This window comes from Schistocerca gregaria, chromosome 4, assembly GCF_023897955.1.
Source record: "Schistocerca gregaria isolate iqSchGreg1 chromosome 4, iqSchGreg1.2, whole genome shotgun sequence".
Taxonomy (NCBI): Eukaryota; Metazoa; Arthropoda; class Insecta; order Orthoptera; family Acrididae; genus Schistocerca; species Schistocerca gregaria.
This window is the reverse complement of record NC_064923.1, coordinates 572487091-572503534: the sequence shown is the minus strand read 5'-3', so window position 1 is coordinate 572503534 and position 16444 is coordinate 572487091. Positions and strand designations below refer to the sequence as shown.

The 16444-nt window shown below is 44.3% G+C and overlaps 1 protein-coding gene across 3 annotated transcripts in view; it reads left to right on the top strand.

Annotated features, from left to right (window-relative positions):
- The window catches only part of LOC126267162 (uncharacterized), a 554248-nt gene that overhangs the window by 511538 nt on the left and 26266 nt on the right, over positions 1–16444 (top strand). For 2 of the 3 annotated variants that reach the window (XM_049972116.1, XM_049972115.1), the window contains one exon: positions 13348–15890. The exons of the other annotated variant lie outside the window; for it this stretch is intronic. In XM_049972116.1, coding sequence (XP_049828073.1) covers positions 13348–13877 — 530 coding nt within the window. In that variant the 3' untranslated portion in view covers positions 13878–15890. Of the gene's footprint in view, positions 1–13347; positions 15891–16444 lie in introns of those variants that run through there. 3 annotated transcript variants of the gene reach the window in all.

The window sequence follows — 16444 nt, the reverse complement described above, 5'->3', positions numbered from 1 at the left end:
AAGGTTTATACAAGGGCGATGAACTTGAGGACAATATTATGGAAATGGAAGAGGATGTAGATGAAGACGAAATGGGAGATACGATACTGCGTGAAGAGTTTGACAGACCACTGAAAGACCTGACTCGAAACAAGGCCCCCGGAGTAGACAACATTCCATTAGAACTACTGACGGTCTTGGGACAACCAGTCCTGACAAAACTCTACCAGCTGGTGAGCAAGATGTATGAGACAGGCGAAATACCCTCAGACTTCAAGAAGAATATAATAATTCCAATCCCAAAGAAAGCAGGTGCTGACAGATGTGAAAATTACCGAACTATCAGTTTAATAAGCCACGGCTGCAAAATACTAACGCGAATTCTTTACAGACGAATGGAAAAACTGGTAGATGCAGACCTCGGGGAGGATCAGTTTGGATTCCGTCGAAATGTTGGAACACGTGAGGCAATACTGACCTTACGACTTATCTTAGAAGAAAGATTAAGAAAAGGCAAACCTACGTTTCTAGCATTTGTAGACTTAGAGAAAGCTTTTGACAATGTTGACTGGAATACTCTTTTTCAAATTCTAAAGGTGGCAGGGGTAAAATACAGGGAGCGAAAGGCTATTTATAATTTGTACAGAAACCAGATGGCAGTCATAAGAGTCGAGGGGCATGAAAGGGAAGCAGTGGTTGGGAAAGGAGTGAGACAGGGTTGTAGCCTCTCCCCGATGTTATTCAATCTGTATATTGAGCAAGCAGTAAAGGAAACAAAAGAAAAATTTGGAGTAGGTATTAAAATTCATGGAGACGAAGTAAAAACTTTGAGGTTCGCCGATGACATTGTAATTCTGTCAGAGACGGCAAAGGACTTGGAAGAGCAGTTGAACGGAATGGACAGTGTCTTGAAAGGAGGATATAAGATGAACATTAACAAAAGCAAAACGAGGATAATGGAATGTAGTCAAATTAAATCGGGTGATGCTGAGGGAATTAGATTAGGAAATGAGACACTTAAAGTAGTAAAGGAGTTTTGCTATTTGGGAAGTAAAATAACTGATGATGGTCGAAGTAGAGAGGATATAAAATGTAGACTGGCAATGGCAAGGAAAGCGTTTCTGAAGAAGAGAAATTTGTTAACATCGAATATAGATTTATGTATCAGGAAGTCGTTTCTGAAAGTATTTGTTTGGAGCTTAGCCATGTATCTAAGTGAAACATTGACGATAACTAGTTTGGACAAGAAGAGAATAGAAGCTTTCGAAATGTTGTGCTACAGAAGAATACTGAAGATAAGGTGGATAGATCACGTAACTAATGAGGAGGTATTGAATAGGATTGGGGAGAAGACAAGTTTGTGGCACAACTTGACTAGAAGAAGGGATCGGTTGGTAGGACATGTTTTGAGGCATCAAGGTATCACAAAGTTAGCATTGCAGGGCAGCGTGGAGGGTAAAAATCGTAGAGGGAGACCGAGAGATGAGTACACTAAGCAGATTCAGGAGGATGTAGGTTGCAGTAGGTACTGGGAGATGAAGCAGCTTGCACAGGATAGAGTAGCATGGAGAGCTGCATCAAACCAGTCTCAGGACTGAAGACAACAACAACAACATCTCCTACATTTGCCATCATTCACATTGTAAATACAGACTTGTTTAAGTGCTTCAGCAATTCTGTGGTATTCCCTTCCCAACTGAATTTATTATGGTGCTGTAATCCCAAAATCCCCCCATGAACCATGGACCTGGCCGTGGTGGGCAGGCTTGTGTGCCTCAGCGATACAGATAGCCGTACCGTAGGTGCAGCCACAACGGAGGGGTATCTGTTGAGAGGCCAGACAATCGTATGGCTCCTGAAGAGGGGCAGCAGCCTTTTCAGCAGTTGCAAGGACAACAGTCTGTATGATTGACTGATCTGGCCTTGTAACAAAAACCAAAACGGCCTTCCTGTGCTGGTACTGCGAAAGGCTGAAAGCAAGGCGAAACTACGGCCGTAATTTTTCCCGTGGGCATGCAGCTTTACTGTATGATTAAATGACGATGGCGTCCTCTTGGGTAAAATATTCCGGAGGTAAAATAGTCTCCGGGCGGGCACTACTAAAGAGGATGTCGTTATCAGGAGAAAGAAAACTGGCGTTCTACGGATCGGAGCGTGGAATGTCAGATCCCTTAATCGGGCAGGTAGGTTAAAAAATTTAAAAAGGGAAATGGATAGGTTAAACTTAGATATAGTGGGAATTAGTGAAGTTCGGTGGCAGGAGGAACAAGATTTCTGGTCAGGTGACTACAGGGTTATAAACACAAAATCAAATAGGGGTAACGCAGGAGTAGGTTTAATCATGAATAGGAAAATAGGAATGCGGGTAAGCTACTACAAACAGCATAGTGAACGCATTATTGTGGCCAAGATACACTCCTGGAATTTGAAATAAGAACACCGTGAATTCATTGTCCCAGGAAGGGGAAACTTTATTGACACATGCCTGGGGTCAGATACATCACATGATCACACTGACAGAACCACAGGCACATAGACACAGGCAACAGAGCATGCACAATGTCGGCACTAGTACAGTGTATATTCACCTTTCGCAGCAATGCAGGCTGCTATTCTCCCATGGAGACGATCGTAGAGATGCTGGATGTAGTCCTGTGGAACGGCTTGCCATGCCATTTCCACCTGGCGCCTCAGTTGGACCAGCGTTCGTGCTGGACGTGCAGACCGCGTGAGACGACGCTTCATCCAGTCCCAAACATGCTCAATGGGGGACAGATCCGGAGATCTTGCTGGCCAGGGTAGTTGACTTGCACCTTCTAGAGCACGTTGGGTGGCACGGGATACATGCGGACGTGCATTGTCCTGTTGGAACAGCAAGTTCCCTTGCCGGTCTAGGAATGGTAGAACGATGGGTTCGATGACGGTTTGGATGTACCGTGCACTATTCAGTGTCCCCTCGACGATCACCAGAGGTGTACGGCCAGTGTAGGAGATCGCTCCCCACACCATGATGCCGGGTGTTGGCCCTGTGTGCCTCGGTCGTATGCAGTCCTGATTGTGGCGCTCACCTGCACGGCAGCAAACACGCATACGACCATCATTGGCACCAAAGCAGAAGCGACTCTCATCGCTGAAGACGACACGTCTCCATTCGTCCCTCCATTCACGCCTGTCGCGACACCACTGAAGGCGGGCTGCACGATGTTGGGGCGTGAGCGGAAGACGGCCTAACGGTGTGCGGGACCGTAGCCCAGCTTCATGGAGACGGTTGCGAATGGTCCTCGCCGATACCCCAGGAGCAACAGTGTCCCTAATTTGCTGGGAAGTGGCGGTGCGGTCCCCTACGGCACTGCGTAGGATCCTACGGTCTTGGCGTGCATCCGTGCGTCGCTGCGGTCCGGTTCCAGGTCGACGGGCACGTGCACCTTCCGCCGACCACTGGCGACAACATCGATGTACTGTGGAGACCTCACGCCCCACGTGTTGAGCAATTCGGCGGTACGTCCACCCGGCCTCCCGCATGCCCACTATACGCCCTCGCTCAAAGTCCGTCAACTGCACATATGGTTCACGTCCACGCTGTCGCGGCATGCTACCAGTGTTAAAGACTGCGATGGAGCTCCGTATGGCACGGCAAACTGGCTGACACTGACGGCGGCGGTGCACAAATGCTGCGCAGCTAGCGCCATTCGACGGCCAACACCGCGGTTCCTGGTGTGTCCGCTGTGCTGTGCGTGTGATCATTGCTTGTACAGCCCTCTCGCAGTGTCCGGAGCAAGTATGGTGGGTCTGACACACCGGTGTCAATGTGTTCTTTTTTCCATTTCCAGGAGTGTAGATACGAAGCTCGCATCTACTACAGTAGTACAAGTTTATATGCCAACTAGCTCTGCAGATGACGAAGAAATTGAAGAAATGTATGATGAAATAAAAGAAATTATTCAGATAGTGAAGGGAGATGAAAAATTTAATAGTCATGGGTGACTGGAATTCGAGTGTAGGAAAAGGGGGAGAAGGAAACGTAGTAGGTGGATATGGATTGGGGCTAAGAAATGAAAGAGGAAGCCGCCTGGTTGAATTTTGCACAGAGCACAACTTAATCACAGCTAACACTTGGTTTAAGAATCATGAAAGAAGGTTGTATACATGGAAGAACCCTGGAGATACTACAAGGTATCAGATAGATTATATAATGGTAAGACAGAGATTTAGGAACCAGGTTTTAAATTGTAAGACATTTCCAGGGGCAGATGCGGACTCTGACCACAATCTATTGGTTATGACCTGTAGATTAAAACTGAACAAGCTGCAAAAAGGTGGGAATTTAAGGAGATGTGACCTGGATAAACTGACTAAACCAGAGGTTGTACAGAGCTTCAGGGAGAGCATAAGGGAACAATTGACAGGAATGGGGGAAAGAAATACAGTAGCAGAATAATGGGTAGCTTTGATGGATGAAGTAGTGAAGGCAGCAGAGGATCAAGTAGGTAAAAAGACGAGGGCTAGTAAAAAACCTTGGATAACAGAAGAAATATTGAAATTAATTGATGAAAGGAGAAAATACACTCCTGGAAATGGAAAAAAGAATACGTTGACACCGGTGTGTCAGACCCACCATACTTGCTCCGGACACTGCGAGAGGGCTGTACAAGCAATGATCACACGCACGGCACAGCGGACACACCAGGAACCGCGGTGTTGGCCGTCGAATGGCGCTAACTGCGCAGCATTTGTGCACTGCCGCCGTCAGTGTCAGCCAGTTTGCCGTGCCATACGGAGCTCCATCGCAGTCTTTAACACTGGTAGCATGCCGCGACAGCGTGGACGTGAACCGTATGTGCAGTTGACGGACTTTGAGCGAGGGCGTATAGTGGGCATGCGGGAGGCCGGGTGGACGTACCGCCGAATTGCTCAACACGTGGGGCGTGAGGTCTCCACAATACATCGATGTTGTCGTCAGTGGTCGGCGGAAGGTGCACGTGCCCGTCGACCTGAGACCGGACCGCAGCGACGCACGGATGCACGCCAAGACCGTAGGATCCTACGCAGTGCCGTAGGGGACCGCACCGCCACTTCCCAGCAAATTAGGGACACTGTTACTCCTGGGGTATCGGCGAGGACCATTCGCAACCGTCTCCATGAAGCTGGGCTACGGTCCCGCACACCGTTAGACCGTCTTCCGCTCACGCTCCAACATCGTGCAGCCCGCCTCCAGTGGTGTCGCCACAGGCGTGAATGGAGGGACGAATGGAGACGTGTCGTCTTCAGCGATGAGAGTCGCTTCTGCCTTGGTGCCAATGATGGTCGTATGCGTGTTTGGCGCCGTGCAGGTGAGCGCCACAATCAGGACTGCATACAACCGAGGCACACAGGGCCAACACCCGGCATCATGGTGTGGGGAGCGATCTCCTACACTGGCCGTACACCTCTGGTGATCGTCGAGGGGACACTGAATAGTGCACGGTACATCCAAACCGTCATCGAACCCATCGTTCTACCATTCCTAGACCGGCAAGGGAACTTGCTGTTCCAACAGGACAATGCACGTCCGCATGTATCCCGTGCCACCCAACGTGCTCTAGAAGGTGTAAGTCAACTACCCTGGCCAGCAAGATATCCGGATCTGTCCCCCATAGAGCATGTTTGGGACTGGATGAAGCGTCGTCTCACGCGGTCTGCACGTCCAGCACGAACGCTGGTCCAACCGAGGCGCCAGGTGGAAATGGCATGGCAAGCCGTTCCACAGGACTACATCCAGCATCTCTACAATCGTCTCCATGGGAGAATAGCAGCCTGCATTGCTGCGAAAGGTGGATATACACTGTACTAGTGCCGACATTGTGCATGCTCTGTTGCCTGTGTCTATGTTCCTGTGGTTTTGTCAGTGTGATCATGTGATGTATCTGACCCCAGGAATGTGTCAATAAAGTTTCCCCTTCCTGGGACAATGAATTCACGGTGTTCTTATTTCAATTTCCAGGAGTGTATAAAAATGCAGTAAATGAAGCAGACAAAAAGGAATACAAGCGTCTCAAAAATGAGATCGACAGGAAATGCAAAATGGCTAAGCAGGGATGGCTAGAGGACAAATGTAAGGATGTAGAACCTTATCTCACTAGGGGTAAGATAGATACTGCCTACAGGTAAATTAAAGAGACCTTTGGAGAGAAGAGAACCACGTGTATGAATATCAAGAGCTCAGACGGCAATCCAGTTCTAAGCAAAGAAGGGAAGGCAGAAAGGTGGAAGGAATATATAGTAGGTTTATACAAGGGCGATGTACTTGAGGACAATATTATGGAAATGGAAGAGGATGTAGATGAAGACGAAATGGGAGGTAAGATACTGCGTGAAGAGTTTGACAGAGCACTGAAAGACCTGAATCGAAACAAGGCCCCCGGAGTAGACAAGTTTCCATTGGAACTACTGACGGCCTTGGGAGAGCCAGTCATGACAAAACTCTACCATCTAGTGAGCAAGATGTATGAGACAGGCGAAATACCCTCAGACTTCAAGAAGAATATAATAATTCCAATCCCAAAGAAAGCAGGTGTTGACAGATGTGAAAATTACGGAACAATCAGTTTAATAATCCATAGCTGCAAAATACTAACACAAATTCTTTACAGACGAATGGAAAAACTAGTAGAAGCCGACCTCGGGGAAGATCAGTTTGGATTCCGTAGAAATACTGTAACACGTAAGGCAATACTGACTTTACGACTTATCTTAGAAGAGAGATTAAGGAAAGGCAAACCTACGTTTCTAGTATTTGTAAACTTAGAGAAAGCTTTTGACAATGTTCACTGGAATACTCTCTTTCAAATTCTAAGGGTGGCAGGGGTAAAACACAGGGAGCGATAGGCTATTTACAATTTGTACAGAAACCAGATGGCAGTTATAAGAGTCGAGTGACATGAAAGGGAAGCAGTGGTTGGGAAGGGAGTAAGACAGGGTTGTAGCTTCTCCCCGATGTTATTCAATCTGTATATTGAGCAAGCAGTACAGGAAACGAAAGAAAAATTCGGAGTAGGTATTAAAATCCATGGAGAAGAAATAAAAACTTTGAGGTTCGCCGATGACACTGTAATTCTGTCAGAGACAGCAAAGGACTTGGAAGAGCAGTTGAAAGGAATGGACAGTGTCTTGAGAGGAGTATATAAGATGAACATCAACAAAAGCAAAGCGAGGGTAATGGAATGTAGTCGAATTAAGACGGGTTATGCTGAGGGAATTAGATTAGGAAATGAGACACTTAAAGTAGTAATGGAATGTAGTCGAATTAAGTCGGGTTATGCTGAGGGAATTAGATTAGGAAATGAGACACTTAAAGTAGTAAAGAAGTTTTGCTATTTGGGGAGCAAAATAACTGATGATGGTCGAAGTAGAGAGGATATAAAATGTAGACTGGCAATGGCAAGGAAAGCGTTTCTGAAGAAGAGAAATTTGTTAACATCGAGTATAGATTTAAGTGTCAGGAAGTCATTTCTGGAAGTATTTGTATGCAGTGTAGCCATGTATGGAAGTGAAACATGGACGATAAATAGTTTAGACAAGAAGAGAATAGAAGCTTTCGAAATGTGGTGCAACGGAAGAATGCTGAAGATTAAATGGGTAGATCACATAACTAATGAAGAAGTATTGAATAGGTCAGGGGAGAAGAGAAGTTTGTGGCACAACTTGACCAGAATAAGGGATCGGTTGGTAGCACATGTTTTGACGCATCAAGGGATCACCAATTTAGTATTGGAGGGCAGCGTGGAGGGTAAAAATCGTAGAGGGAGACCAAGAGATGAATACACTAAGCAGATTCAGAAGGATGTAGGTTGCAGTAGGTACTGGTCGATGAAGCAGCTTGCACAGGATAGAGTAGCATGGAGAGCTGCATCAAACCAGTCTCAGGACTGAAGACCACAACAACAACAAGAATCCAAAAATCTATCACTGTCAGCCTTAAATTAACGATATCAGCAGAAGATGACAAATGTTTTTTAATGCGAGATTAATACACTAGCATGAAGTCGTTGTAATGTTTGGGTGACTTGGAAAGTGGGTAGTAAAGAGTGCAGCAAACCTCGTTTCTTATTCATACAAATATTTATTACAGTTGCTCAGTATTCTATTTCATCAAAATGTCATGTAATCTCCACTGCTTGACAGCATATGTTAATGTTACCAGCAGAATATGACAAATGTTTTGAACTACAGCATAAAGTTAATGCCTTACATGAGGATTACTTTAATGTTTCACATTATCAGCAGTAGATGACAAACGTTCTGTGCTGCAAGATAAAGTTAATACTCTTATATAGGCTCAGCATAATCTTTGACTGACTTTGTAAGTGGGTAGTATGAAAGCATAGCAACACTCGTTTCTTACCTAAGCAAATGTGTATTACTACTGTTCAATACACTATTTGGGAAACACGTATCATTTTGATATGCTAAATGGTTCAAATGGCTCTGAGCACTATGGGACTTAACATCTGAGGTCATCAGTGCCCTAGAACTTATAACTACTTAAACCTAACTAACCAAAGGACGACACACACATCCATGCCCGAGGCAGGATTCGAACCTGCGACCGTAGCAGTTGCGCGGTTCCAGACTGAAGCGCCTAGAACCGCTCGGCCACTCCGCCGGCTATGCTAAATGCATTCCAAGCATGCAAAGATGTGCAAGCTAGTTGAAACTGCTTTTATGAGGATCAAGAAGTGCTGTTTAACCTATAAGTATTAGCAGTAATGGAAAAATGCAAGTCAAGTGCAGTTTCTTTAAATCTTACGGAATGATTAAGTTTCGTCAGCAGTGACATGTGTTTTGTTCTCAAAGTTTTACATATTTTGAGAAATAATTTTATTTTCGTGTAAATTTCGATTTTTCATTCACGGTCAGGGATTCTAATTACATGTTAGCGTTACAGTAAGGAAGGATTGTGTGTGTGTGTGTGTGTGTGTGTGTGTGTGTGTGTGTGTGTGTGTGGAGAGAGAGATTGTACTTGAAATCGTTACTTCTTCTGATAAAGAATTTTATTTCGGTCTAAGGTTTTTATTTTCGAGTATATCGATCTTTCATGTCTGTCTGATATTACCGTTGCCATTGTCCAAGTTACATTTCTGTCTTGTTCTACCAAAGTCTGTGGCCATGTTGTGATGTGTGTACTCATTTCGTATTATGATCACAACTTCCAATTTTATAATGGTGCTTGGTCAGTTCGTTTGTTTGTGGCTATGTTGTGTGTTTTTTCATCTAATGTTTGCGAGGTTTAAAAGATTTTTGGTATTATTTATTAGTTTTTCGGGGAAATAAAGTCCACAAACATTTTAGAGTGTCTTCGCATCATAGTTCAGAAAGATAAATGTTGCAACCTTCCTCAAAAGTTGTTTCTGTACATAACCCCGCGTAAGCGTAAGTTATAGTACAGAAGATGACGCTTTATCTTCTTCGCTCCTAAACTGGATTTTGCTTATGTGCAAAAAATAACTGAATAACCTAGGAAATACAAGAGGCGATACCAGTTCGTTCTGTGGACCACCAGTAACATAGCTTCAGATCGCATTGCCAACACTCTCCATGTATTTTAGACTTGAAGATGCCATTGTAACACTTCAAACTCACATTGTGTGTTGTGTGTGTGTGTGTGTGTGTGTGTGTGTGTGTGTGTGTGTGTGTGTGCGTGTGCGTGTGTGTTGCTGATGTATTGTTTGACAAGTTGAAGAAATAACTTTGACATAAGCATTATGTTACTGACGGATTTTTGCAGACTTTTTAGATGTGGAATTTACAATGTGACACTCGACAAGCATCGTAGGATAATTTAGCTGTCGAAATATTCAACTTCAGGGTAGGGTTTACTGTGCTTTACACCAAATGTAGGTTTAAAAATTAAATGTCATGTACCTGCTAGGATGTTACTTTTTAGCCACGTGTGTGTGTGTGTGTGTGTGTGTGTGTGTGTGTGTGTGTGTCTGACATATTTAAATGTGGAAGTACTGCAAGTTATGCCCTTTACATAATTTTCTTTGGATAAATAATTTTGAACATTGTACAAAAAATCAGATTGTTCATAAACTTTTGAGCATGGCAAGATGGCTTCTCTGGAGCGACGTAGTGACTGGCCTTATCGTTTTAATAGCCTCTAAGTCAGTAGGCTCTGACTGACTGGTTCATTTAAACGATGGGGAAAATACTAGGCTCTGATTGGAGGGATGAAGAGGGGTAAGGGGAGGTGGAGGGGAGGGTCATGATGATGTCATAGGTAAGAGGTCATGGCTAGTGACTTTATGACTGTTCACATGATGTGCATGTGATGACCTTCATCTTCATGACCGAGTTCAAGGGCAAAGTGCACCAGTGTGTCAATAGATGCACTGTCACCGCCTTGTACATAAAGCGGACATCGTGAGATCAATGAAAAATCGATGAACAGCGTGGCTTGGATGAGTGCGTAGTGTGGATGCTGGAAGAATTTGAAAAGAGGTTTATAAATGAAAGCTATCTGAAAGAAGACGGAGAGGAAGACTACGAAAGTGGTCGATTGACAGTCTGGAAGTGAGAAGAATGGAGGCAAATTTTTGAAGAGGCTGAGACCGTCGCCCTTTTGTACTGGCACAAGAAGAAGAAAAAGAAGAAGAAGAAGAAGAAAAAGACCTAAGAAGTGGTATGAAACGGATTGTTCACTTGAAATCTGTGGCAGGGAAGCTGAATGGAAGATGTAGATTTGTTGGGAGGTTTGTGAGGAAGTGCGGTGCTTCTCTATAGGAAATTGCATACTAGACGCTAATGCGACCTAGTTCAGTGCTTGGAATCCTTATCAGGTAGGTACTGTACACGGTTATCATGGCTATGTGAAAGATTGACACAGACGCTAGTCAAAGTGCATCGGGGGATCTCTGGAAGTGAGGCATCGTCGATCTCGTGAAACCTCACGGGGTACCTTAAGGAACTGCTGTTCGACGAAGACTGTACTACAACACTTCTCCCCTTCCTACGCCCCTCACCCACTTCCTACCGTGCAACTTGCTCATTCTCTAAATTGACGTAAGAGGCAGTAGTATCACATCTCGAGAATGACCTGAGAACATTTAACTCTGGGCAGGAATATTTTAGAGGAACTGTTGCTGAATTTTTGAAGACTAGTTTATTAAGCACTGGATAGATATATACCTAGTACAATGGTTCATTATGTGAGGAACTCTCCATGATACAAATGTTCTAATGTAACGTTGACTGCTACACAGTAGGTGTAAAGCAAAGCATGGGGTCGCAGATAGAGAGATGCTGAATGAAACGCGTTTGGCTCTCAATACATTAAACCTTCGGCTATCGTAGGTATATCTTATCGAAAAATTACTCACATAAACGAAAAAACTTCTGCCAGTATCAAAAAAGTTAGTGTCCAGAAACACATGAATGAGACAGGAAGTGAAACTGAGGGAAGGAAAGGGATATTATAAATGTTGAACTCCTTTTCAAATGTTCTTTCACGAAGATAAATCAAGGAGCACCCCAGTTTAACTCTCGCATCACTGTAGAGATAAGTTACATAGATATTAGAGTCAGAGAGTTGGGAATGGCTAAAATAACTAAACTTTAGCAAAACCTGACAGTCTGATGGAATCCCTGTCGATTCGACACAGAATTTTCAGAGGAGTTAGCTCCTCTTATAACCATTATATACTGCAGGTCTCTCTAACAAACTGTGCCAGTAATTGAAAGAAAGCACACTTAAGACCTGTCTACAAAGGAGGTAGAATGATCAATCCACGAAACAATCGGCAAACGTAAAGAGGTACATCGGAAGGAATGACCTCCATACCATCGACCATGAAATCAGAAACCATCAACCATCCAAATCCCTCTTGCGTTTTTCTCACCTGACTTCCTGAAGGCTATGCATCTACGCATCCATGTTAAGCGGGTTAATGCATTATTTCTTGACTTCCGACAAGCGATTCTGCGTTTTTTTCCCCGGATGATACAAGGTGTTGACTGTACCGACTTGCCAATGTTTATTCCATAGTGTTTTAGAGGGTGTAGTTATCGCCGATGATGATTTTCTGATGATTCACTCATTCAGTACCATGATTATTTCAACACACTGTGAGCAGGAGTTCTCATTTTTTCTACCTTTACATGATGAGTACCCTGTGGACAATTCCATCTTCCAAGATAACAGATGTGATTACAGTGTGTCTTCCTATCTTCCTGTTTGGGGTTCCTATTGCACGTTCACTGACCATCTAAATCACCTGATCTTAGCTCTATAGCAAATGTCTGGGACTATTTGGAGGAACAAGTGAAACGAAACACTCAACATCCCCGAAAGTTCATAGATCTGTGGGGCCTAATCATCAGTGAGTGGCTTCGTATTAACGAATCTTTTTGCCCTCTCTTCGAGGTCTTACTGAGGCCATTATCAAGGCTACAGGTATTAGCATGGGTCTTCTAGGTTTCGGTATTGTTTTGTCTGGTGTGCATATATCAAAGCATTTCATTGCTTACTATATACATGGTTCAGCCACATTTACGTGACTATTGCCTACGTTCGACTCAACGTGCAATAACTAACAACAGGCGGCAAGTTGCACCATTAGCACTAGAGGGTATATAAAGCGAGTCCAGAGGACGCGGAAAAATGTGTAGCTCGCGCAATGTGGAAACGAAGCGATTCATCTGACGTCCAAATCGGCATGGCTTTCGGGCCAAGGGTGAAGTATTTCCGAAACAACTAAGTTTTTAAACTGTTTGAATGCTACCGAAGTTGCAATATGCCGTGCATGGCAATTGTGGTGCAGTTTGGATTATAACTCGCAGTGGTGAGCGACAGCTGTGGAGATGAGTACAGGTGAATAGTCGTGTAGCTGTGGGAGAATCTGTGGGACCACCTCTATTGGGCTGTTTGTGTCATGGATCCTCAGTCAAGAAAAATAGCGCAGGTGGGCACGTCGCGCTACTCGGCATGGCTCCACATTCTTTTCCGTACCATCCGGAACCTCACTGATTCTCTTCCTGCACATCTCGCACCAGTCCGCAAAAGGAGGTTATTCTGGAAGGGTGGTCACATTAATGTGACTGGACAGTGTAATCGACGACACTGATGCAGAATGTTAAGTATTTTATTTGATACAACGTTAAGAGCATTATCTTAGTGGCTGTAGTAAATAATTTTATGGTACCTGAAGATGATTAGATGACGATAATCGGTAGTTAATACGGGTAGGATGTTAATAAGTGCAGGTCGTTCAGAGCCTTTCATAGCTGCATGATGATGTTGATGATGGTGCTACAGAATACACGGGTGGATCCAAGTTATTTTGTCGCCGATGGGCGCATTGACATTTGAATGTTACTAATGTGTTGTTACAGACACGAACGTGACACTGAGCGGCAAGCTGCACGTCATCCCTCGCCGCGAGTGGTTGGCACAGCCACGGCTGGACTCGGCGGAGTTCCTGTCTCTGCCCGTTCCCTACGTGATCATCAGCCACTCGGCCACAGAGGGCTGCGACACGCAGGCTGCCTGCACGCATCTGATCCGCTTCCTCCAGACGTTCCACATCGAGAGCCGGGGCTGGTCCGACATCATCTACAACTTCCTGGTGGGCGGGGATGGCTACGTGTATGAAGGCCGCGGCTGGAGTGTGGTCGGCGCACACACCTTCGGCTATAACAATCGCAGCATCGGCCTTAACATGGTCGGCACCTTCACCAAGGCACTACCTTCGGAGGCGCAAATGCTCGCCCTGCGTCAGCTCATAGAGCTGGGCGTCCGGGAAGGCTTCATCGCCGAGAATTACAAGCTGCTGGGGCATCGGCAGCTCGCGAACACCGAGAGCCCAGGCACCAGGCTGTATGAGGAACTGATGACGTGGCCTCACTGGTCTCGAACCCCATGAGCCTTCCTTCGTTACTCCAACCCTTACGCAATATTCGACTTCTCTGAGGTACGGCCCCATCCATATCTGTTAGGGCCCCTCTTCCCTGAGACATGAATGGGAAATCTCTGGCCTCAGTGCCCGAGTTCCCTGCGGCAACCAATCAGCTCTGGTGCATACTGGATATCTCAGACGTCAGGACGCGAATTCCTCAAAGCAGGAATCCACTTCTGATACATACTGGACACCTTATCTGAATTATATCTGAGCCCATGGGGCAACATTATTTAAGCAGGCTAACTCAAAGCCAAAGGTGCAACGCACAAAGACAGTTACTAATTGTGTGTAAAATAGAGGCTGTGTACTTTCTTATGCAGGCTTACGCAGCCATTGTCAGCGAACGCAAAATCATCTGGTCGATCAAGCGTGCCACTTTCCCCTTGTACTCCTTCCAAAAGCTTTAAATTTTATCTGATATCGAGCGAACTTCTTCATGAGCTTTTCGGTTTCCTCAGGTTGTTTAGCACTGACGGAAGCCAGTAAGGAATGTCACTCGTGTTCCTGCTGAAGAAGTAGAACTATTGGGCAAAATTCCATAGGCAGACCATATTAATTAGTCATTGCGTGTCTAATAATAGCTCCCTACCCATGACTTAGGCTTTCTTGTGGAACCTATTACATTCGCCTACCGAAGTTATCCTGAGTATTTGTACACAGAAACAACTGTGTTCACTCAGCTGGAGAAACCAGAAGGAACTCAGAAGAGGGATCGAAACGTCGAATCTGTAGAAACAAAATAGAAGGGGGAAACGATGAAGCCCCATCAGCGACAAGATTCCATTGTCAATGGCCGCTTAATCATCATATCTGTCACAATGAATTCGTCAACTACGTCCACATTGTGACAGTGTTTTAAATGAAGTTCCATCCTTCAATCTCAGAGAAATGTTAGTTTACAAATATACCTACAACGAAATCCATATCAGTTGTTCACTATTAATGCTTAATCAAAAACCGCAAAAGCGGAAGAATAACATTCGGCAATACGCTATCGCGTCAGTACGGCATGGAGTGAGAAGTAAGCTTTCATCAACTAACTACATATTCAACGCTCTCGTTTCATCCAAGCTACTAAAGACTAATTCAAACCGAAAACAAATGATGATACTCTTTTATAGAAAATTCGAAATTGCAAAAGCAGGGTTGTTTCGGTTATCAACAACACGGATGATAATATAAAAAAAGCTTTGTTGTTCACAGAGAGGGACAATATAAACCTACTTGATTAGAAGATTTACAGTTGGTAGCGGAAAGCCGAAAAGGTAACCTTCATAAACCTAATTCGCGGCAGCCGCACACCATATTGCAGTAAACTGCAGATACTACAAATGACTGTCATTCGACAGAAGCTAAATGTGAATCAAAGGCCAAGGGTCTTCAGCGACGGGTGTACTGCATATGTGATATATAAATACCTCGGTTTGTGTTCGAGGTACAAAGAAATCACCACTACCTCAGAGGTGGGTTACGATTTCGCAGTAGGCGATTCCGATATAATTGGAGACTGCGTAAGAATCTCTTCCAGGAAACGAGTGCACACAGTGTGCTTCAATAGCCGGGGTCAAGAGATGGTGCTTTATAATTTTTTTGTCTGAGAAGTAATACAGTACCTAATTTACTTATTCAGTTTATATGTTTTCCCTTAATTAAAGATATTTAAAATAAGATGGGAAATGGACAGAGTTTGAGTTTATGTAAACAAATGATGTACCAAAAGTGATTAGAAATAAAATTTCCTGATCATATTTTTAAGTATTGTTGTACATAGCTGTCTTTCAAAATAAAACATGATGCTCGATACAATTGCTCGTAACAGCTTGTTTTATTTTCACCTAAATTCGTGATGAAGGAAGCAGTCCTGTAATCATAACAAATATTCAACAAGTCTCATAGCTCCTCGTGTCCCTTTTCCTGTTCCTTTCTCAACATAACTCTACTGTTGCAAGCGACATAAATACAGAATATATCGTTGCACGATTTCCCTAGCTGCTGACAGCGCAACCAAAACTACTGCAAATGAATTCCAAATGGGACAAAAGAAAATTTTCAAATGCACATCCACATGTGACATTAATAAGATTGAACCGCCCCGCGAGGGGTCTCCCGGCCACCAATGCCATACGCTCATTACTACTGGAAGAATGTTCAGTAGTCTGAAGTACCTACTCAAAAGATTTTGAGAACTGCAAAAGGGGAGTGTTGGCTCTTTACTTACAGGTCATCCACTTATCTCAACTTTTATAGATGGATCTTACTACTGACTCGTCATTTTGTTACAAAGGATCACAAGGTGGGCGCTCCCGAGTCAGCACAATATTTTAGTACCTTGGATGAAATATCGTTATACGCAGAAGAGTTTTTTCTTTTCTGGGATCTATTGTCTGTCACATGTAGTGCATAGCTAAGTAAATCTAATGGATGAACTTTGGTAGGAAGGTGTTACTGGAATTAGTGGCCAGTGGTTTAAATTTAGCAGGCTCCTTGTCACTGCTATGATGTCATCAGGTAGTAGAATATCGTTTAACCTA